The sequence below is a fragment of the Carettochelys insculpta genome, chromosome 5, assembly GCF_033958435.1.
Source record: "Carettochelys insculpta isolate YL-2023 chromosome 5, ASM3395843v1, whole genome shotgun sequence".
Taxonomy (NCBI): Eukaryota; Metazoa; Chordata; order Testudines; family Carettochelyidae; genus Carettochelys; species Carettochelys insculpta.
In genome coordinates this window covers 117,485,987-117,508,548 of record NC_134141.1, presented here as the reverse complement: position 1 = coordinate 117,508,548, position 22,562 = coordinate 117,485,987, and the positions used below count along the sequence as shown (strand labels likewise).

At 47.0% G+C, this 22,562-nt stretch overlaps 1 protein-coding gene across 1 annotated transcript in view; it reads right to left on the bottom strand.

Moving 5' to 3' along the window:
- PSTPIP2 (proline-serine-threonine phosphatase interacting protein 2) overlaps positions 1-22,562 on the bottom strand; it is a 59,699-nt gene that overhangs the window by 13,855 nt on the left and 23,282 nt on the right. Inside the window, exons 2-5 of the mRNA XM_074995827.1 lie at positions 9,356-9,456; positions 5,136-5,213; positions 2,940-2,974; positions 70-176 (exon numbers count right to left, since the gene is read on the bottom strand). Coding sequence (XP_074851928.1) covers positions 70-176; positions 2,940-2,974; positions 5,136-5,213; positions 9,356-9,456 — 321 coding nt within the window. The remainder of the gene's footprint in view (positions 1-69; positions 177-2,939; positions 2,975-5,135; positions 5,214-9,355; positions 9,457-22,562) is intronic.

Below are 22,562 nucleotides of genomic sequence, written 5' to 3'. Positions count from 1 at the left end.
AAGCCAATGTTTTAACCTTGGCAGTCTGTTCAGATTCCTAGGCATATGACACCCTCCCAAAGTCCTGACCTTTTTCCGATGAAGTTTTTGCTTTTCCCTGAAGTCCTCCATCTTCCTTGCCTCATCCCGGAGCATCTGGGCCAGCTGGATGTGACTCTGCCCTACGTAGTCTATCTCTGCAAGTGAAAAGAAAACAACACATGCACAATGACTGTCTTGACAGGAGTCACTTGTTTTATCTAACATGTAAACACTTCTAAAACACCTTCTCTGGGCGTTTTGTGTAGAACCAGGTACAATTCTTCAAGCGAATGGCAATCAGCTGGGATAGGGGAGGCAGGGGTTCAAATCCTCCCTCTGCCTGATGTGAAGAAGAGATGTGAACTTCATTCTGCCACGTTGTAAATGACATCTCTACCCATTGTCTAAGGGATAATATAGAATGGATCTTTCTCAGACTCCTTCTTCTGACAGCTTCTGCACAAGAGCAGACCAAGGTCCAGGTACACTGGCAGCGTAGTGGGAAGTTAAGGTAATACTGAAGCTACACCTAACAAGCTGCTCACTCCTCTGTCTCCTGCTGCTGTTTGTAACCCATGATATTAAATCTCACAGGTTTAATATCATTAACCAGTGTACATTTTCAACCAATCAGGATGCTTTTAGTATATCACTAAATCAATTAAGTTATCAACTGGCATGAAGTTATCACTTTACTTGCTGTGAGAATAAATCTCTCTCTAAAGATTTCCCTGTTGCACTGTGTAAATATGAACAGCACCACAGTAAACGGACCAATGAATTCACATGTTGGCAACTCTTTCGGGGCAATATTGATCCTCGGTGATCATCAGCCACAGAGCTCTGAGTATCACTGCTGCAGATGGGTGAGTAAAAACAGCAGCGGATGTATTGCAAAGGCAGGGTTTTCACTGACATATTTCACCCACTGGAACGAAGTGCTGGCCCCTCAATCTGTCTCCCAGTGCAGGTCAGAAACCAGGAAAAGACTGAAAGTCCAGTGCTCTGCATGACAGCTGCACTAGCCTCTCCAGAGGCAGGACAAGGAGGTAGCTCGGGTGTACGAGGATCACCACCCTCTGTTGGATGCAAAATTGAATTGTGCATCTGTGTGTAGCCCACACACCTCGGGGTGTGGTTCACTGCCCCATGTAGTGGCACCTAGACCACCTACAGAGGGCAAGAAGGAATCTCCTCTACAGCCTTAGCTGAGAAGCAGCTGGCTTTTAGCTCAAACTGTAGAGGCTCCTGCACTGAGCTCCACAGGTCCCACGTTTGAGTCTGCCTGTGGGCAGTTACCTGCGCGCATCACAGGTAGGGCCATACCAAATTCCAGATGTGAAAAACATATCACAGACTGAAATTAGACCTCCTTCGTGAAATCTAAGGGAGGAGCAGTGGAGGAGGGGCAAGGCTGGGGAACCCCAGCCAGGGGCTCCTACTGTCCACTAGCTGTTAGTCCACCAACCCGGGAAGGGACAGGACTTCCTCTCCCCCAACACAACTGCTCTGCAGGTGAGAGTACCTCTGGATACCTTCTCTGGCTACTGGCTGCAGAGAGCTCCAAGAATGGACCATCCAACCCCACCTCTAAAGGTAGCACAGAAGTGAGATGGCAATTCCACGCTGCTCCCTGCCCAAGAACAGCTTTTCAACCCTCCCCACAATGTCCTTCGGGTCAGGCACCCATCGTTACCATGCCACAAAATATCAGGTAGAAAAATGTGAAATTGATCAAGTTCCAGACCCACACACCGTGAAATTTATCAAAATGGGACCGTGAATTTGGTAGGGTCCTAGACACAGGCAAGAGAATTAGTCAGGACAAGGTTGACATCAGAACCTGAATATTTATCTAAATGCTTCACTGACGGGGTTTAATATCAACGAAGTTACAGCAGAACCCTGCCTGCTTTCCTGCCAGCATCACCACCTGGCTCTGCAGCCCTGGTGGGTTATTGGTGAGCTCAGCCTTCGGGTTCACAGGAGCTAGGCAGCCTGCCCAGGATCTAGGGCTCCATTCCATTCTGCAGCAAATTTCAAAATTTCTCTTTTGGTTTCACTCTGATTCAGAATCAAGTTTTGATAGATCCGACTCTCCCCCGAAAACAGAACTGCCTTTTCCTGCCCTGCGCCAACCGACGCCAGCTGGCTCCTGCTTACTTTCCCACAGTAAGTTCCTCTGCTTTTCAAGCCAAAGTCATCTGGGCCCCAGCCCCAACAACGCCAGGACGTGCTAGAGAGCGCAGCACACAGAACAGCACCAAGCGTGCCATTCCTAGTGCACCCTGGATTTCCCTTTTAGCGCACTCTCTCACTTCTAGCGGCACCGCGGGTGTTGAAATGCCAACACTGCTACAGTTGCACCAGCAGCTTCCTCCCTTGCAGATGATCTGCTGGGACAGAACGTTATCGTGCAGATAACCACACTTGCCACCTGGCGCCAGCCTATTTTAAAAGGCAGTTTAGGACGCCAAGGTTGCCTTAGTGGCTCGATTGTGGCAGTGATTTCTAACTTACCCGAACTCTTTTCAAGAGACAAGCTGGTTTCTAAAAAGAGACGAGGCACATTCTAACCACGGCTGGAGAGCTCAGAACACTAGTATACAAAAAAGCCTTCCTATAAGACCCAATAACTTTATTGTTCCATTCTCCTCCCAGCCACTTCAATTTCCCCACCAGGGAAACGTCAGCAAATTCAACAGCATCCCCTGGTTTCATACCATCGTAAGTGGAAGGCAAGTTGGGCCCCTTATCCCCAATTCATCTGATTTTACAGTTGATTTCTGGAGCAAACGATTGCACAGGCTTACGGGCTTTTGTGTGGCTACAGAGATACATTTTTTGAGCTGTAGCCCACCATCAGTGCCGCCAGATTTCTTGACAAATACAAAGAACAATGTAAAGCAGTTACTCACGTTGCTTAAAAAGTTCAAGGGCTCTCTTCAGGGTGCTGAAAAACACAGGCACAGAGTTGGTAACAGAATGGCCTGACCTACCATGGCATGCAATCGCTGTTTCACTGCTCGATAGCCCCTTCGCTCCAACCGGGCAAGAGTTCAACCTCTCCTGCAGCAGCACCTTTAATATCACTCCATACCCCAACCAATGGGGCCGTTCAGGATGATATTCCTGTGATGCCCCAGGCAGCTCTGGCCCATGCTTATGTTATCATAATTAATATTTGCTGGTATTGTCATAAGACCTAAATGCTCAGCCAAGATCAGGCCTCGCTGTTTTAGGCACTGCACATAAATACCGTAAGAGGCCATGACCTGTTTAGGGCGGGGTTGTCCAAGCACACAAAACAGGTAAAGGAAGAGTTATGCTGCCTAGTCTATGGACAGGGAGCTGAGGTGCAGATGCTGCAAACAGAACACAGATCTAGCTTGTCTGCTTTAATTCCACTCCCTTTTCTGGGGCTGCAGCAGATATGGGCTGTAGTCTAGCTCCCACAGGTCACAGCAGCAGCACCGACACGGGCTTCAGCACAGTCTAACAGTCCAGTGGGGACCCTGGGAAAGCACATAGGTCGTTAGCCTACCCTGAAGCCCATGCGACCCAGGTCTGCATGGCCCCTGAACATGCTTAAGCTGCCCATGGCAATGAGACCCCCACCCCCCAGGTCTGCAGACCTGGCCTTGCGCTGTGCCGCATAAAGTCCCTGGCAATGGTTGTGGTGCAGGCTGGCGCTCCGGCTCAGAAGCCTACGGCACTGGGGAACAGCAAGGAAGCCTCTGTGTTTGGGCTTTGCCTCCCACTCCAGCCACAACTTCAAAGTACAGCTATTTTCCAGGGCTCGCATAAGCCAAGTGTGCAGACCGGGGCCGGAAGGTGCACTGCAGTGGGCTAGCAGCAATATGCCTGCCTGGGGTACAATCACACCTGCATTGGCAGCAAAGTCCTAAGCACCCCAAGAGGAAAGTTGTAGCAGAAAAGGCAGCATAATGATCCTACAGAAACCTCATTATATGTTCTCTTGGGTTTGCAATGTCTTTCAGAGCATAGTAGTGTCAATCCCAACCCCCCTTCACCACCCCTAACATGCGCACGTTGGAGTGTCCCCCAAGAGCTTGGAATCTTTAGGGGAGTGAATTTCAATTACGCAGTGTAGAGGAGATCTGATTTCCATTCAATACAAAGCCCGGCTGCAGGAGGACGCAAGCAAGTCGAGAACACGGCACTTCCCACGCTGCAGCTCGGGGAACTGATGGGACTTACCCCAGGCCACCATGAAGCCAGGAAGAGAACCGGGCTCTCATGGCTCCCAGTCCTTTCCTCCAAACACTAGATTGCAATAACTAGTCTTGACTTCCTTTAAGTAGCATTAATTTCTGAGTAACAGGAAGTTTACCCGGAGGCTCAAGTCAGTGGATTCCAGTTACTGGCAGGACTCTCACAAGTCTCTCTTTTTAGACAGTCTTTTTTCTGTAATATCACTCCAGTAATCCCGCGATCTAACGGACGAATGCGGGAGAGGGGTGTCCGTTAAAACCACAAGTCTGTTATATTGGAGGGTTTACACCAAAGTTTTGCTCTTCTGGCTCCCAGCGCCCGCGCTCTGCCCTGAGCGCGGCGGCTCCTTAGGCTCCAAGTCGCCCACGCTCAGGGCAGAGGCTCCTCTGGCTCCGAGCCACTGCTGTCGCTGTGTGCTCCTCAGCAGCGGGGCTGGGGGGGACGGCACAGCAGCAGCAGCAGCTCTCCAAGCTCAGCCGGGGACCCCACAGCTGCAGAGGTTCCAGCCGTGGCCAGGGACCCCACAGCCATGGCGATTCTACCCACTACCACAGAGGTTCCAGCCTGGGACCATCCCAGGCGTGAGGGGACCGGTGGTGTCTCTGGCGAGTTGCCATTAATAGTACCGTAGAGGACGGTGCTGTGCTCTACTTTCTTTTGCGGGGGGAGGCTAGTGGACATCCCTTATTACCACTATCCGGTTAAACGGGGTTTGCTATAGTGAGAGTTGAGTGTACTAAATTTCAGCTTCCCTCTGACTTGCCCTCCTGTCTTTGGATTTGACATCCCAGCGCAGTCCATCGGTGTTCCAAGCCAAGGCAGCTTCTGTTCTGAACACAAACAGGAATGAGAAAACACACGCAGCCATCTAGACTTACTTCAGTTCTGTCTGCCCACAGGGCTTCTTCTTTGACAAGTTAATGAGCTCTTTGCCATATTTTTCTTCGATTGTTGCTCTGTCACGGAAAGAGAGGAAGTTAGAGGAAATTCACACGCAGTGTAGAGTCTGCAGGGAACTTGCTATAAAAGGGTAAAGGTTGGAAGGCGAGAGAATCAAAATGATCAGACCAACTATGCACAGCTTGCACTGCCTTGTGCTATCTTAGGGTGCCCTGCTAAGGATATGTCTACACTACAGGAAAGATCGACTCAAGCAGGATTGATCTTTCAGAGTTTGATTTAATATGCCTGGTAGAGACATGTGAAATCGAACGATCTGGGGTGAGCAATCGACCCCTGTACTCCTTGATATTGCAAGAAGTAAGGTCGGTCGATGAGAGAGTTTCTCCCATCCACCTCCCTCAGCGAACACAGCCAGGTAAGTCGATTCTAGCTACAACAGTTGTGTAGCTACAATTGCTTATCTGCAATCCACTTACCTGCCTCATGTAGAGCAGGCCTGAATCTTAAAAGGCTAACAACTCTGAGGGCAGAGCCTCCAAAGGACAAATAGCTGAGGTTTGGCCAAAAATGAAAATGAAATAGTGTGATTTTTCCCCCATCCAGCTCCCAGTTGTCCGGCCATCTGTTACAGACAGGCTGCAGGTCATTGGTCCAAAACAGCAGCAGCTAAGAGTAGATCATCACTCTTTACCCCAAAGTCCCCCACAACGCATTTTTCGGGGGAAAAAAAAAAAAAAAACAAACATTTTGTCAAAACAAACGGAATAAAAAAAATCACCAGATGCTACTTGGGAGTACATGGCTGCCAACCTGTGTTCAGACTTTGTTCTCCCTTGAAGCTTAAAGGACATCTCCCCTCCATATTTGGAATAACTGGTGAAGTTTACAACAGTTACCTCTGTTAAGTGGAGGGGAAATTCAACCCTAAAGCTCCGGTGGGAGGTTTCTACAAATCGAGGTCTGTAAGGCTTAAAACTTGTTTTTATTCCAAAGGTACAACATCCAAAGCAGGATCCGAGTCCTGGAGCTGTCACCCACCAACTGGCACATCCCACAGACTATATAGCATTTTTGAGATATCAAACTAGCTTCCTCTCTCTGGAGGAAAATGGAATTTGAACCTTTGGCTGGACCACATGAGGATTGTTCGGCACCTTATTCTAGGCCCAAGTGGCCACAACCAATTGCCATGAAACCAGTATGCATGCGCCCAAGCATATTAAAAATCTAAAGAGCCACTGAAAGTTATGCAGCTATTTATATTTACGCTATTGCCTGCCAAAGCTGACATTCGCATCCCCCTGGGCTTCCTCTTAAAAGAGAAGTAAAAACCATAAGGTAACCCCCGTGTGATGCATACCACACCCTAGTCATGGTGTTCATGAGGCGTTACTACAGCGGTGGCCAATCCGTGGCTCTCAAGCCACATGCAGCTTTTTGGGCCATTAAATGCAGCTCTTTCTTGGAGCCGCACGCCGGGACTATGCTCTGCAGATGCACATCAGCACTTGGTAGGAGAACCGCATGGCAGCAGCAGCTCCACTGAGTTGCTGGCATTGAGTTAGAGTGGTGGGGGGCATTGGGTTATAGCAAGGAACTGGGGGTGCCTGGCTCTGGGGGAGGGCATTGAGCCATTTATTGTATATTTATTTTTATCTGTCTACATATATAGAATATCTATAACTGATATACTACTTGGCTCTTTGCCAGTAACTGGTTGGCCACCCCTGCACTAGTACTAGAATGGTCTTCAGACTCTCTTCTGCAATCTTTTTCTGAGGCAACAGTACACTGAAATCCTGTGGCAGCTGTGAGTAAATATAAGGGCCAGGGGGAGTTAAGGCACAATGCCTCAATGTCATTCATTGGAACAATGATGTACATGATACAGGCCTGCGAAAAGCCAAGCGGAGCTGATGAATTGAGAGAGGAGCTCTACTGACCAAGACCAAGACCACTTTGTCATCTTTAGAGACGCTAGCACAGGGATTCCCAACCTATGGGTCAGGACCCAAACATAAGTCACCATTAGATTTTTCTAAGCATCGCCATCTGGGTGGCTCTAAGCAGCATGTGGCTCTTTAAGGAGCCATTTGCAGCTCCTGATGTGCCGCCACTCGCTCCTCCAGCTCCCAGTCCCTCCCCTACCATGGCGAAATGGAACTCAGTTTAAGAGGAAGGGCCCAGCCATTAAACCAATTAAATTGAGTCCCATTTCAGCTCTGCAGGGCAGGGAACTACCCATGTTGCAGGTAGGGGAAGGGGGTAGGAGGGCTGCGGGGAGCCATGTACAGGAGGCAGTGGCCGATGAAGGAGCCATGTGGGGGGCAGCAGTGGAACTCTTGTGAAAGTAGGTGGCAGGGTGTTTTGGGACTGCAAGGTGTTAACCTGGGGGCAGTGCAGAAGAGAACCTACCTACCCACCCCAGTTTTGAATTTCCTTGGGTCACAAAGTCTTACTGAATTGTCAGAATGGGTCGCCGTCTCGAAAAGGTTGGGAACCACTGTGCTAACCCTTTCCTCTTCTAAATCACCAAGTTGGACTGCGGGTTAGGTTGGTAGCAAAGGAGATCTGTTACCAATCGGACAATCCTGGGGTGGCCTATGTGAAATGGATCTCAGATTTCCAGTCCAATAAGTCACCGGGACACACTTGACAGAACATCACATACCAGGAAATGGAGGCCACAACTGGGAGACAATCATGTTAAACTTCCTTCTACCCAAAGGGAGGATCTGGTAACAAATCTGAAGGCGGAGGCCAACGTCACTGAATGGGACCCAGAGAGGACGGACTTCATTAGTGAAAGGAAAGTTTGAGAGCAGCAGAATAAGGGTGTAAGAGTTTAACCAGTGAACTGCTAAGCTGATGTTTATTGGTTTCTGGGAACTTTGCTGAGAGTCTAGGAGCCCGGGGCAGCGCAGTTCTGGAAGGCGCACGGAGCACGAGCCTCTTTGGAAACACCTCCTAAGATCTCAGTCATGTCTGAGAACCAGGGGGTGATGTCTGGGGGGTTTCAGGGGGTCACATCCTCCCCCCGCACCCTGAGCACTCACTGCTTCCACTGAGTGCAGAGATAATCCTGCCCCTCCCCCAGGACAGCCTGGCCCAAGAGCCGCACCAGTTTCCTAGTTTGCACTACTCACAGAGCGGCAGGGAGGGGGAATGCCCCTGCACTCACTAGAAGCAGCACTGCCCTTCCACATAAGAGGCAGGCAAGGGGGTGGGGCATGGGCAGGGGCTCATGGATGATACCCCCTGGAATTCCCACACCAGCCACCACAGCTGAGGACATCACAATGGGAGCCAGGTAAGTACAATAGATCATCTGAATCTTGCACTCCCCCTGCAGAGGAGTGTCCTATTCACTTGAGGCATGTAATGTTGCAGGCATGTAATGGCTGCAGAATTTACCGCTGGGCTTGGGAACCAACACTAAGCATCATTGGACCAGGACTTCAGGCGAAACAGAGTACCAGCCTCATAGGAAAAGCCACATAAAAACATGTGTTCCACCAGGGAAGATTTTTACATCACCTGTGCAGGGTGAAAGACAGAAAAACCAGAGGGGAAGAGCACATTGAAGTACAGGAACCTGAGCGGTACCAGACGAGAGAATTTGCTGGATGACGGGAATGCAAGACTTTCAAGCACATTAGCAACACTTCAGCTGCTTACTGGGCTCTCAGAAGACCTTTAGGGGTCTTTTACAGCTAAATAACAGCACAGAACATTGAGAGCCAGGACTGGGGGCTGTAAACAAACTTTATCGAACACAGGAAACTTGGCTACACCCATGATAAGTGCTGGTCCAGCTAACTAAAATCATGCTGGACTACAGAGTTTGCTGGATGAGAGAGTTCCAGATTAGAGAGGTTCAACCTGTATTACCATCCCATTGCCTCATCACCACTTAGGTCGACCTCCTCCTCTTGCATTGACTTGATACACAACTCCAGCTATAAGACTAGTTTAAGCTGGAGTCAATGTACCTTACGTCCAATTTCTCCGCCGTCCCCACAGTGGAAGGTCAATGCAAGAAACTCTCCTGTCAACTTCTCTGACTCCTTGCATCTGCAAATACTACTGGGATTGACTGGGCCACCCTCAGTGTTCAACTTAGTGGGTGCATACTAGACCTGCTAAATCAGACTCTAGAAGATTGGTCTCCAGCTATTTTAAGAAAGCTCTGTACCTTTCCTTCAGAAAGTCTTCAAATTCTTTGCAATTCTTCCTCCCATCATTCAGATGCTGAATGATGCTGTCGTAGCCAGCTGTGCTCGTTAAATCGGTACTCTGCAAGCACAAGTGAAAAAAACAGGTCACTCTAGGATCAGTGGAGATCATTGTCAATATCACCTCTGCTTGGAGTTTAAAATGCTCACAGTTTAGCCATTTCCAACCCTTCGTTTCTCTTTCAACTTTTTGTCTTGCATCTGAAAAATGTATAAAATGAAATCTCTTCACTCTGCATTACAGAAGGTCTCACTTTGAGAAAAATTGCATCCCGATTCGCAGGCTCAGATACTACAGATCTAGTGCCAAGTCTTGCACAAGAGGGTCCTGCTCTTGAGTGAGATTTGGGGGTGCTCCGGGAACATAAATAAGAAAAACATTCTCACCACGCAAAGGTAATACCTTTAATTATCTAAGATAATGGCCACAAAATTATCATATGCCTGTCTAAGTAACCCATGCTTTTCAAATGAATATACCCTCAGAAGATCGCTGTGATGGACAGAAGTGCTAGTATACCTCTTTTACATACAAGAGCATGAGGCTAAGGCAGACTAAGGAACTTGCCCAAGGTCACACAAAAATTCTGGGGTAGAGTTGAAATTGAACCAGACTCTCTCCTGGCCCAGGTTAGTGCTCAAACCACAAGACCTTCCATCTCCTATACAAAAAGCTCAAAGCAGATGCCACAAGCTATATCTGGATGGAAGATGTCCCCAAATGATTGGGCAGCTCTGTGTTGTGTGCATGAGAGTTTAAACTGGTTCAGAAGAGACAAACAAGCAGTGGAAAAAAGAAACCGAGAAAGATGGGTGTGCAGTTTGCAGAAAGGAACCAGAAGTCACAGTCAAACAGATAACAGGAAGCCTAAAGTGAGAAGAGGAATAACACCAGGACTAAGATTCAGGAAATGGTTCAAAACCAAGGTGGTCAGAAATGATGGGAGGGGAGGGGAATTTCTAGAGGGTTTGCACATAACTGGAGAAGTTGCAGCAGCACTGTCTGCACACAGCCAGCGTTTCAGCACTGCAGACTTCATCACCGTATGTCAGGGAAGTGAAAGTCAGGGATGGCTAGAAAGGAAGGATTCTCTCATAGAGCTGGTGAATACACAGGGCTAACCGATACTCAGGGAAAGATCAACCCTGGGCAGGTCGATCTTCTGGAGTTCAATTTTCCTGTGTCTGTTAACTTAAAATTAACAGATACACTTCAGGGGAAGAGTCACTCGTCTTCAAGCTGCAACACCCTGTTGTAAATCCTTCAGAAATATCAGAGTAGAGACAGGAAGAGGTGAGAAGTTGAGCACTATGACCCAGGGGAGGCATCGCCTCCCTTTGCCTCTTACACCCATAGCCCATGCTTCCCCCCTTCGGAAGCTGCTCTGCACACTCTTGATCACACGTTACCCTACTCTGAACCTTTGTCAAATTACTATATTAGACTGGACGGCAGCATGTAGAGGTCCCATGCAACTCAGAGTTCATACCCCAGAAATCCCCTTCCAAGGTGCATAGTCACAAGATAGCTAAGAGAGGAGCAGCAGGCAAGAGGAAAAAATGGAGCGAGGCTCCTCCTGACCTGTCCCAGGGAGGGTTGCAGGTGGACTGGAGAGCCCTGGCCCTGTACTAGGCAGGCCTCAGCAAGGAACAGGAAATGTGTTAGACCAGATGTCAGCAACCTGCAGCTCTTTAAGGAGCCATTTGCGGCTCTGGATGCTGCCACTGCTGACTCCTCCTGCAGCTTCCTGCACTGCCCCCTCTGAAATAATGGAACCGAATTGAATTGGTTTAATGGCTGTCAGGCGGGATCCGGCCATTAAACCAATTCAGTTCAGTTCCATTATTTCAGTGGGGGCAGCGCAGGAAGCCACCCACACTGCATGTGGGGAAAGTGAGCGGGGGGAGGGGCGGCCAAGTCTGCCTCTGCTGGAGCTGCACAGCCGCACCTGACCCGGCCCAGCTCCCCACTGCTGGCCCTGGGACGCAGTGAGTCCAGTGCCGGTTCTGCTGGGTGGGAAGGGTCTGAGAAAGTTGCAGGTGCTTTCTGGCCTGACAAGTTTGTGGGGGACCCAGAGCGGGGAGAGGAAGGAGGATGGGGGGACCCAGCATGCATCTGAGGGAAGAGAGCAGACAAGTAAGACCCTGATTCAGTGGGAAGGTTGGGGCAGGCAGGCTGAGGCGGGTTAAACCTGTGGATGGGGGTGCGTGATTTGGCGCCGACAGGGGTTAAGCCTGGGTTGGTGGGGGGCAGAATGGGGGTAAAGCTTGGGGATAGGGGTAACAAATTTCTAACTGGTACAAAATTATTGTGTGCACAGTTCTTAAAACAGGGGTGACAAAAAGCACAGTTTCACATTATTTATTAAGGACCATCTTCTAGTCACACGCACTGCGGCTCTTGAAGTGCTGATTTTGTAACTGAATTTGAAAAAATGGCTCTCATTGCTATTTTGGTTGCGGGCCCCTGTGCTAGACTCCCATTACCAGTGGAGTACCCCAGTAAAGCTGCTCTAGTACTGAGAAGCACACACTGCATCGTGGTCTAGCCATACCTTTTCCACAGAGCTACTCCTTTAGGGACTCCTGCTTGGCTTCCTCATGCGACCCTATCCCCAGCACAGGCAACGGCTTAGAAAACAAATATCAGAGAGGTAGCCGTGTTAGTCTGTAGCTTCGAGAACAACAACAAAAAGTCTTGTGGCACCTTATAGACTAACAGATATTTTGGAGCATAAGCTTTCGTGGGCAAAGACCCGCTTCATCAGTGGGTCTCTGCCCACGAAAGCTTATGCTCCAAAATATCTGTTCGTCTATAAGGTGCCACAAGACCTTTTGTTGGCTTAGAAAACATTTCCTTGTACTCCCTGCACCTGTCTTCCTCCCTCTATTGCCTATTGCCTCATACTTTGTAAGCCCCATGGAGCAGGGACTATCTTCTTCTTTGGGTCTGCACCTAGGGCTTCCAGATGGTACAGTAACAAGAACAATATATCTCTATACAGTACCCCAACCATGGCGCTGAATACAGCTGTTCCTTCGTACAAACCCAGTGGAGGTGAAAGTCTCCACCGCTCCCTTTGCTCTGGAGCCAGTTTTCAGCAGAAATATCACTTCTCACTTTGCTTAAGAGCATGTTTTGGAGAGGACCTTGTGAAAGGCTTTCTGACCATCCATCACTATATTCACTGGATCACCCTTGGCTTCATGTTTGTTGACTGTCTCAAGGAATTCTAATGCATTGGTGAGGCACGATTTCCTTTTACAAAAACCATGTTGACACTTCCCCTACATAGTGTGTTCACACATGGGTGTGAGCTTTCTTTTCTATATTTTAAACCAATTTGCCTCGTCCTGAATTTGAGCATACAAGCCTGTAATTGCCAAGATCACCCCTGGAGCCTCCCTTTTTTTTTTTTTTTTTTAATTGGCCTGTAGTAGCTATACACCAGCTCTTTGGTACAGAAGCTGATTTAAGGGATAGGTTATGTACCACACTTAGTATTGGAAAGTGATTCTCCCTCCAGCACACTGCCAAAGCCAACACATCACTGCATCAAGCATAGCAGCCAGTACTCTTAACTGTTCAAATTCACAGAGGTTAGAGGCACCCCAAGAGATTATCCCACCCACCTACCTGCCACCACAAATGTGCTCTCTCAGGACTACATCTTTGTGTGTTTTGTTCAGTCATCAGATGTCTCACTACCCTTTGGAGACACCATTTCACAGCCTAAAAAGACCATATCCACTGAGAGTCAGCTTTAGAGCTGCTTGGGAATTTTCCAACAAGCCAGGTTTCTTCCGGAAAATGATGATGGGTGAAGAAAGATTTGTAAAGAGCAGAGAAGAAAAGAGATCCACTGCAGACCATCCTACTTACTACGCTCACCTGGAGTATGATATCAAAACAAAAAAGCAGTCAAGTACCGCCTTAAAAAACAACAAAATAATTTATTAGGTGATGAGCTTTCGTGGGACAGACCCACTTCTTCAGACCATAGGCAGACCAGAACAGACTCAATATTTAAGGTACAGAGAACCAAAAACAGTAATCAAGGTTGACAAATCAGAAAAAAATATCATCAAGGTGAGCAAATCAGAAAGTAGAGGGGCAGAAGAGGGGGGTGTCAAGAATTAGATTAAGCCAAGTGTGCAAAAGAGCCCCTATAATGACCTACAAAATTCACATCCCAATTCAAACCATGTATTAATGTGTTGACTTTGAATATAAAAAGAGAGTTCAGCAACCTTTCTTTCAAGGCTGTTGTGAAGATTCCTCTTCAGTAAGATGCAAACTTTTAAGTCATTAACAGAATGACCCACTCCATTAAAATGCTGGCTGACAGGTTTGTGGATCAGGCGTGTTTTTACGTCTTTTTTGTGCCCATTAACTCTTCGTCTAAGAGAGTTTGAAGTCTGTCCAATATACAAAGCATCTGGGCATTGTTGGTGCATGAGTATGATGATATACTTGGGCTCATGTCTCTGCTCCAGATGAGGCAGAAAAGGAATTTAAAATCCAGGCTTTCCACCTCCCAGGTGAATGCCCTAGGAAACAAGTTATCGGCTATTCTGGAATTTATAATTTCTCTTGTTACCTTGGAAAGCTTTTAAAAAGTCTACTTAGTCCAAGTGTGGGGAAAGGAGATATTTTCCACACAGTTCTATTTAGACTATATTTCACTTTATTAAGGAAATAATACAGAGGATATAAACAATTCCCCTCCATTCCAATAATTGTTACAATGAAAATGAGGCTTTTAAACAAGCTGATCACAGCACGAGCTCTTTTTAAAAAGCAGGGGGTGGTCATGAAAAAAGTCAAGGCTTTAATAAAAAAAAACCCACACAATCAACTTCTGGCTCTAAGCTACATCTTTCGGATCATTTATGTGAAAAAGGAAGCATGCATTACACTGTTATAATTCCTCTGGCAGTTACAGAACAAAGGAACATTGCATCTAGACTTTGTCTGGTGGATTTTCAAGGAAATACAATAGACATGCACACATTCAAATGGCCTAAGCTCAGGTGCTGTTCCCCTAGCCTAGAAGGGAGGTGAGCAACCCTCTCCAAGGAACCAGTCACATAGTATGCAGCTAAGATTCTCTTTCCCCCAGGCTCTAAGTCACTTCTACAGCAGGTCAGGAATTACCCATTGGAATGCTTTCCCAACCCAAAAAAAAAAAATGCCCTTTTCACATAATTTTTGATTTTCCACTTGAAGATCAGAATAACAGTCTCCTTGAAAAGCTCTTGTGGAGTTCAATCCCTATTTGAAGGGAGAAAGAGGAACTGACAAAAGCCTTCTGGACAGACAGCTGTGAAGTCTGCTCTCTCTCTCCACACACACACACGGTTTGGTTCTTGTGGTACACTGTGCTTCAAAGAAGCACCTTCCATCTCTGTTATGTAATCATGAGACGTTCTGTACAAAGTATGCCTTGTGAGCTAATCTGAAACGCTTGATCTAATGAACATTAATATCCTGCTGGATTGTGCAGGTTGAACCTGTCTAGTCCGGCAATTTCTTGTCCAGCAACATCTGTCGTCCCACATTATTTTAATTAGCTGGACAACAATTTATCATTGGTGTGGCCAAGTTTCCTGAGGTCCCATAAAGTGTGTATATAGCCACCAATCCTGGCTTAAGTGTTCTGCGCTGTTATGTAGCTGTAATTTACCTCTAAATGTCTTCTAGGAGCCCAGTAAGCATTGAAAGTGTTGGTAACGTGCTACACAATTTCAGCCTACCATCGTCTGGCAAATTCTCTCGTTTGGCACTGGTCAGGTTCCAAGGGTGCCAGACAAGAATCATTAAATCTGTATATGCTATTGCTGTATGGGAAGTTAGGAAGTTTTGCTATGTGTGTGTGTTACTGAAATATGTTGTAAGGCTGGAAACAACAAGCAGCCTTTCAGCTGCAACAGTGGAGGAACCAGACTTGGGGATAGCCCATTCAAAAAACCACACTCCCAATGTCTACCCCTGGAACCACATACAAGCATGACTTCTCAGAGACAGCACCCAGGCACTGCTTCAAGCTTGACTCATAGCATACCAAAAGGAGCCTTCCAGCAAGCTGAAACAAACCATTAAAGAGGGGAAGTGACATCATCACTTGGCCTCTCTCCCCCACAGCAACACCTGGAAACAGATCTGGAGGACATGGGCTGAACTGGTGAGGAGGTCCCAGGCTGAAGGGGCATTCCAACCTGCTCATATTACGTCTCAGGTGGAAACCCGGCTTGATTCAAATCCTGTCTAATTTATAGAACTCAGATTATGATTTTACTTTTATTTCTTAGGGAACCAATATTGATTAATTACAATCACTGAAAAGCCATCTTTCTGTAGTTAATAAATCTGCTTTATACTTTATCTAAATTGGTGTGTTTTGGTTTAAACGCTTGGGAAGTCTGCTCAGGAAGAGATGCTCAGGTGCATGTCCTCTCCATATTGAGGAAGAAGTAGATGGGGTTGTAAATTTACACCTTACAAAGGCAAAACAGTACTGCTCAGGGATTCAAAGCTGGAGGGAACTGGCTGGCACCTTCCTGCAGTTGATTCATGAGTGGCTGGCAAAAGTATTCATATAACTCAACTGGGTACGTCCCTGGCTGTGAACGTCTGTGTAAGTGCAGTACAGAGGTTTGCAGATTGTCATAACATCACAAAGGGAAAGCCCTTGACAAAGCCCTAGCGGAAATGACTTAGCAGGATCTGGACCTGCTTTGAGCACAGGCGTGGAATAGAGGAACTCCTGAGGTCTCTTACAGCCCTAATCTTCTTGGATTCCATGACCACAGCATGAGCAGGAGCCCAGGTTGGTAAGCCAAAGGACTCAGTGGTATCCCAGTTCCAGTCTGGACTTTGGGGAGCCCATCACAGATCTCCCAACACAGCAGACTTTTGGAAATCTGTTCCTGTGAACAAATATTTGTCTCAATTCAGGATGCTCTCCCCACCCCCTGATCCCCACCAGAGTATGACAGGGGGACAGAGAGGTTTTCCATCATCCAGCCACCTTTAACATAGTGCAGCTCCAATGATCCGAGAATCAAGCAGCCCCAAGACCAAGTGCTGCAATTCAACTGTAGGAGAAGTGCTAGAACAGCTAATAGATGAGACGTGAACACTCCGACCCTTTAAAAATAACACAGATTTCTAGGGCCCTGCCACATTCACAGTCCAATTCAGTCAAATTCAGTCATAGAATTTTAAAGACGGTAAATTTAATTATTTCAGCTATTTCAACCTGAAATTTCACAGAGAGTGTTGTAATTGAAGGGATCCTGACCCAAAAAAGAGTTGTGGGGGAGGGAGCAAAGTTAGTGGAGGCTGGGTTGCATCCTTGCTACCCTTATTTCTATGCTGCTGCTGTTGGTGGCACTGCCATCAGAGCTAGGAAGCTGGAAAGAGGTAGCTGCTAGTTGGGAGTCCAGCTCTGAAGGCAGAGCTACCAACAGCAGCACAGCAATAAGGATAGTATGGTATGGAAAAGTCACCTTTATTTCTGCTGTGCTGCCTGCAGAGCTAAGCACATAGTCAGCAGCTGCCATGATCTGGGAGCCCAGCTCTGAAAGCAGCACAGAAGTAAGCGGGATATAGGTATAGTATCACCACCCTTCTGCAATTGCTGCTGCGTGGGGTGCTGCCCTGAGAGCTGGGCACCTGGGCAGCATGACAATCACTGCTCTCCAGGCAGAAGGCAGCACAGAAGTAAGGGTGGCAATACCTTGCCCCTCCTAAAACAACCTTGTGATCACCTTGCAACTCCCTTTTGGGTCAGGACCCGCAATGTGAGAAACACTGGCCTGTGAAATCTGCACACTACCAGGTAAAAGCACACAAAAGGCCAGATTTCACAGGGGGCCACCAGATTTTACAGTCCATGATGCATTTTGTATGGCTGTTTAATTTGATAGGGCCCTAAAGATTAGCTGGCACTAATTTTATTGCATGATGAATGAGTGTGATCAAACCTGCATGGTCCGATACCAGTTCGTCCAGTACCAGTCTAGTCATCAGCTTGTATTCCTGGGTCCCTTGTGACACACCAAACCATTTCCCTCTTCACATCAAACCTGTTTTTAATTATCCCACTCCTCCCATTACACCGCAGCCCCTCAATATGCAGCAGCAGTCAAAAAGCTAACAAAAGGCAAGGAACCATTAGAAAAAGGATAAATAATATCAGAGATACCACAACATAAACCCAGGATATGTCCTTTCCTTAACCCCATCGGAAGTTCTGGTCACCCTTTGTCACATGAAGAGTTGGAAAAGGTACAGATAGAATTCTCAAACTAGAAGGGACCTTGAGAGGTCACCAAGTTCAGGCCCCTACACTCAGGGCAACACCTAGCACCATCTACATCAAGTATGTCAAATGTGCAGTCTCATCAATCCTTTTTTGTGGCCCTGGGGCTGGGAGCCGGCTGGGCCACAGAGCCATGCAGGCAGGTCCAGCCCCAAGGACCTGGCCAGGGCCAGGGCAACCCCGGCAGCCCCGGGATTGGGCTGGAGCTGGCAGGGGTGCAGCTTACCTTAAGTTTATTTAAATTAAAAAGTATTATATATGAGCAAATGATTTTACATATCAAATTTTATGAACTACTAATACAATTATAAAGCAATTAAATTCATATTAAGTATTAAATTCAACCTGTGGAACTCCTTGCCAGAGGATGCTGTGAAGGCCAGGACTCTGACAGAGTTTAAAAAAGAGCTTGACAAATGTTTGGAGGTTAGGTCCATAGATGGCTATTAGCAAGGGGTAAGGTATGGTGCCTCGCCTTTTGTTGAAGACAGGAGATGGATGGCAGGAGACAAATCGCTTGATCATGGTCTTCGGTTCACCTTCTTTGGGACACCTGGCACTGGCTACTGTCAGCAGACAGGATACTGGCCTAGATGGACCTTTGGTCTGACCCAGTATGGCCGTTCTTACGTTCCTAGTCTCAGTTAAAGTTATTGTATTCTATTCACACAGAACCTGAAAAAAAATTATAAAAATATACCTAAAATGTAACCTATAATAAATAATTACAAATTTCCAATAGAAGCACATTTTCCCTGGTGGCCCTGAAAGCTATCAGTTTTCATTTGTGCAGCCCTCAGTATTGTTGAGTGCGAAACATCCTAATCGACAGCATCCCTGCAGGTGTTTACCTAACCTGCCCCTAGCTACTTAAAAGCGGTTATCATGAAATACATTTGAGGTCACAACAAGGATCAAACCTACAACCCTTAGTTTACTAAGTCAGTGCTCTGGCCATTGAACTATTAGGATATAGAATAGCTTTGGCATGGGACTATACAGGACTTAGACTCTGCCTTAAAAAGAGACAACTAAAGAAGAACTGGTAAAAAAAAAAATCTTGAAATCGTGATGAGCGTACAGAGAATAAGGAAAGATCACCTGATGAAATTAATTGGCAGTAGGTTTAAAAGAAATAGAAGAAAAGGTTTCGTCACCCAGCACACAGTCACTCAATCTGTTGCACTTATTGCTTGAGGTTGTGAAGGCCACAATTAGAACTGGGATCAAAAATGATTTGGATAAGCTCATAGAAAATAGGTCCATCAATGGCTATTTGCCAAAGCGATCAGTGACACAACCCTACGTTCTGGATCTCCCTTGTGGGAGCACGAGCACCTGGTGGCCGGGCCTCACTCGCAAGGCAGAATGACCATACACTCCATCTTGGAATGCTATCATACAGCGGCGGGAAGGTCTGAAGTCAGGCCAGGAGAAAGAAATCAGAAAGTTGACAAGTAGTTGGAGAGTCCCCAAAGAGAACATCCTGACAAGCAGATAGTAAGCCCCCAAAGAGAACAGCTGGGGCTAGTAGCTGGAAGCCCCCCAAAGAGAACATCTTGGTTGTACAACATCAGAGGGTCTCAGGGGAGGTTCAGAAAAAGACCAAGGACAGAGGAAATCTTGTAACATGTTCTAACAGGCCGGGAGGATAGAAAGCCCAAATTAGGTAACAAACGCTTTAATTGGCCAGGTATCGAACCCCCAAGTAAGAAACAGTATAAAAGGTGATTTAACAGGAATAAGGGTGTGGGCTCCTGGACACAAGGCGGAGGCTAGCAACTTCCAGTCCAGACAGCAGACCCCGGCCTGATCACCCGGACGTCACCACCACGAAAGGTCCCAACCAAGCCGTATCTCTGACTTGAAGGGCCGCTGTAACGTAGTTATTGGTGAGATGTGGGAGCATTGGATGTTATTGGTAAGTCACATGTAATTATATATAGTTATATGTAACCTAGTATTTAGCTTATGCCAAATAAATAACTATCTATCTATCTATATATAACAAGTGTTAAGTAATTGTAGTTATGAATAAATAAATAAATCACTATTGGTAAATACCACTAGCTGGTCTAGCTGGGTCTGTATAGAGAATTATTGGAACTTAGAACAGCCACAGGGCATTGTGGTGTTCACAATCGGAGTGTTATTGTTCCTGGTACTCATAATACTGTGGAAACCTAGGTTTTAAAGTGAATACACTGAATCACATATTGCTGCTACACTATATCAGGCTGCTATAAAGGTGGGGTGGTTGGTCCTGGGCCACCCGACTCCTCCCGCTGTATCACACCCCACGCGCACCCACGGGACCCGGAGTAGGTCGGCACATCGTCATGGCGTCACTGACAGGAGGTCAAGGGTCTTATCCCTTGGGACGTGGATGCCCGTGGGAGTCAACAGGGAGGGAGTCAAAGCCTGAGGAGTTATTTTATCATGCTCAGTTCCATAAATTGGAAACCGAGCAGGGCGGAGAAGAGGGACTTGGTGTATGTCTGTTTGATAAGGGGGATGACAGGAAGTATACTATGAGAGTGTCAGTTGAGGGACTGGCTTGTGTCTTAAGAAAACACCCAGGGTCGAGGTTTTATCCCAGGGAGGAAAAGAAGCAGTTGCAGTTGGAAGGGATACAGAAACCGCTGGATCCCAAGCAGAATCAGATGCATGCTTATAAAGTGTTTTTAGGATGTGTAGAGAGAGCTACAAAAGAAAAGAACCCGTGGTTTCCGAAATATGCCTTGGAAGACGGGGGACAAGCACATAGGTTGCTGGTAGAGACAGCTGAGGAGTGCTGGGAAGCGCGAATAGCTCATAAAGTAAAAGCAGATGATCATGACCCAAGGCGATTGTTAAAAATCGTGGCAGAGAAATTTGTTAAGTTGTTATGCACCCTAGACACGTCAGAAGGATTGGCTAGGTCGTTGGTCAGGGAACAGGAAAAGGCATCTGCTCTGGAGAAAAAAACAGGAGGACTAGGGGAAGTAGAGAAGGGGGGCACCCAGCTCAGGGAGTCAGCTCCTCTGAGAGAGCCACCCCCCCCATATCCCCCAGAGGTGATTGAGTCAGCGGTCCCCTCAGCCCCGACATTGTATCCAGATCTCAGGCAGCTGAAGGAAAAGGGGGAAGGACCGAGTAGCATAGGAAAAGGGGAACGTGAGCAGACTATGGCTGAAGGGACAGGAGTAATACAAGCATTTCCTATAGCAGTCACACGAACAGAGCATGATCAAACCGGGGGAACAACTACTAAGATTGTGTTACGGACCCGGACCCTGGGGGAACGGAAAGAGTTATTAGACAGCACTAGCAGAAAACCCGGTGAACCGTTGCCTCAGTGGTTAGGTCGGTTAGTATTACAGTTTGGATCAGATCTAGTAGATAAAGAAGAGGCTAGATATTTAGTGCGAAACTCTCGATGGTCAGGGGGTGTTGCGAATAGCCGGGAGATAGAGGATAACACCCAATGGCCCGTCACTGTCCCAGCTGTCGTCTCCTTGATGACAGAAGGCACGTTACAAATGTTTAACATACCGTTGGGATCAATTAGGACTGAGGAGGAGCTGATAAATACCATTGCTGGCATGTCATTTATCATGTGGCAAGCTCGCCAACACCCCTTAGGACTAACAGCAGCTCAGGCTAACAATCCCCGTCCTTATTTGTTTTTGGCAGACCCGTCTCAAGTACCCGTTAGTGCAGTAGCTGTTGAAGGGGCTGGTGAGGCAGCAGGGGTTACAGCAGGAGATCTCATGTGGCTGCAGACAGTAGTCGGACGTCCTTTGGGTACTTTGTTTACGGTCACAGGCAAACTCAAGTTTCCAACAAGCGTAGCGGAAACAAAAGTCCTAGCAGCAAGCGAGAGCAGGCAGAACCAAAAGCAAGGAGAGGGAGAGCAAAAGTTTTCCCCCCTTGAAAGGGCAGTATTTGGGTTCTTGCTGAATAACAGCAATCTTACAAGAAGTGAACTGAGAAAATTGAGTCCGGAGGAGCAATTCACCTTGGCAAAATCGAAGGGTTTTGTCCCTTACGGAGACAGTGAGAAGGGGAAGAATGGGGCAGATGACAAGGCAAAAAACGATTAGGGGTTGCTTCAGACAGGGCCGTATCTGAAGTAACCGAGCTTAATCGAGACACAAGGTCCTACACTAAAATACATATAGAAGGGGAAGTAATCAGATTTTTGTTAGACACGGGTGCACAGGTTTCAGTAATTAAGCCATCTGTCCCACACACTAAATTAGGGAAAAAATTATGGGTCCAGGGACTGCACGAAGTAAAAGCCGCAGAAATGGCTATGGTTAAGGTTAAAAGGGGTAATAAATTTTATAAGATTAGAGCTATTATAGGGCATGAAAATTTACTAGGGGTAAATGAGATTCGACGACTGGGCCTGAAGACATTAATATGGCAGGCCTTACCAGTAAAATTAGAAAGTGCTTCAGTGCATAGTCCAAAAGTAGTTAACGGGAGTCCGTGGAAGTTCAAACTAATTCCTACCCCAGAGGAAGGGAAAGGGCATATAAGAACTTTATTAAAGAAATTGCTGTCAGAACAAAAAATAGAGTTAGTACCAGAGTCAAGGTTTCTGTCTCCCGGGTGGGGAATAAGGAAGCCGAGTGGAGGTGGGTACCGGCTGGTGGCGGATTACAGACAGGCTAATGCACGAGTAGAAAGGGTACAATTTACAACACCATACACCTTACCGGAACTCTGGAAGATGTTACAGTCTAAGAAACTGAGATATGGGGCGAGTATTGATCTTAAGGACATGTTTTTTCAAGTCTCCCTAAGGGATGATCAGGGCATCTTAAACTTTTCAGTGTTAGGGAAATTATAT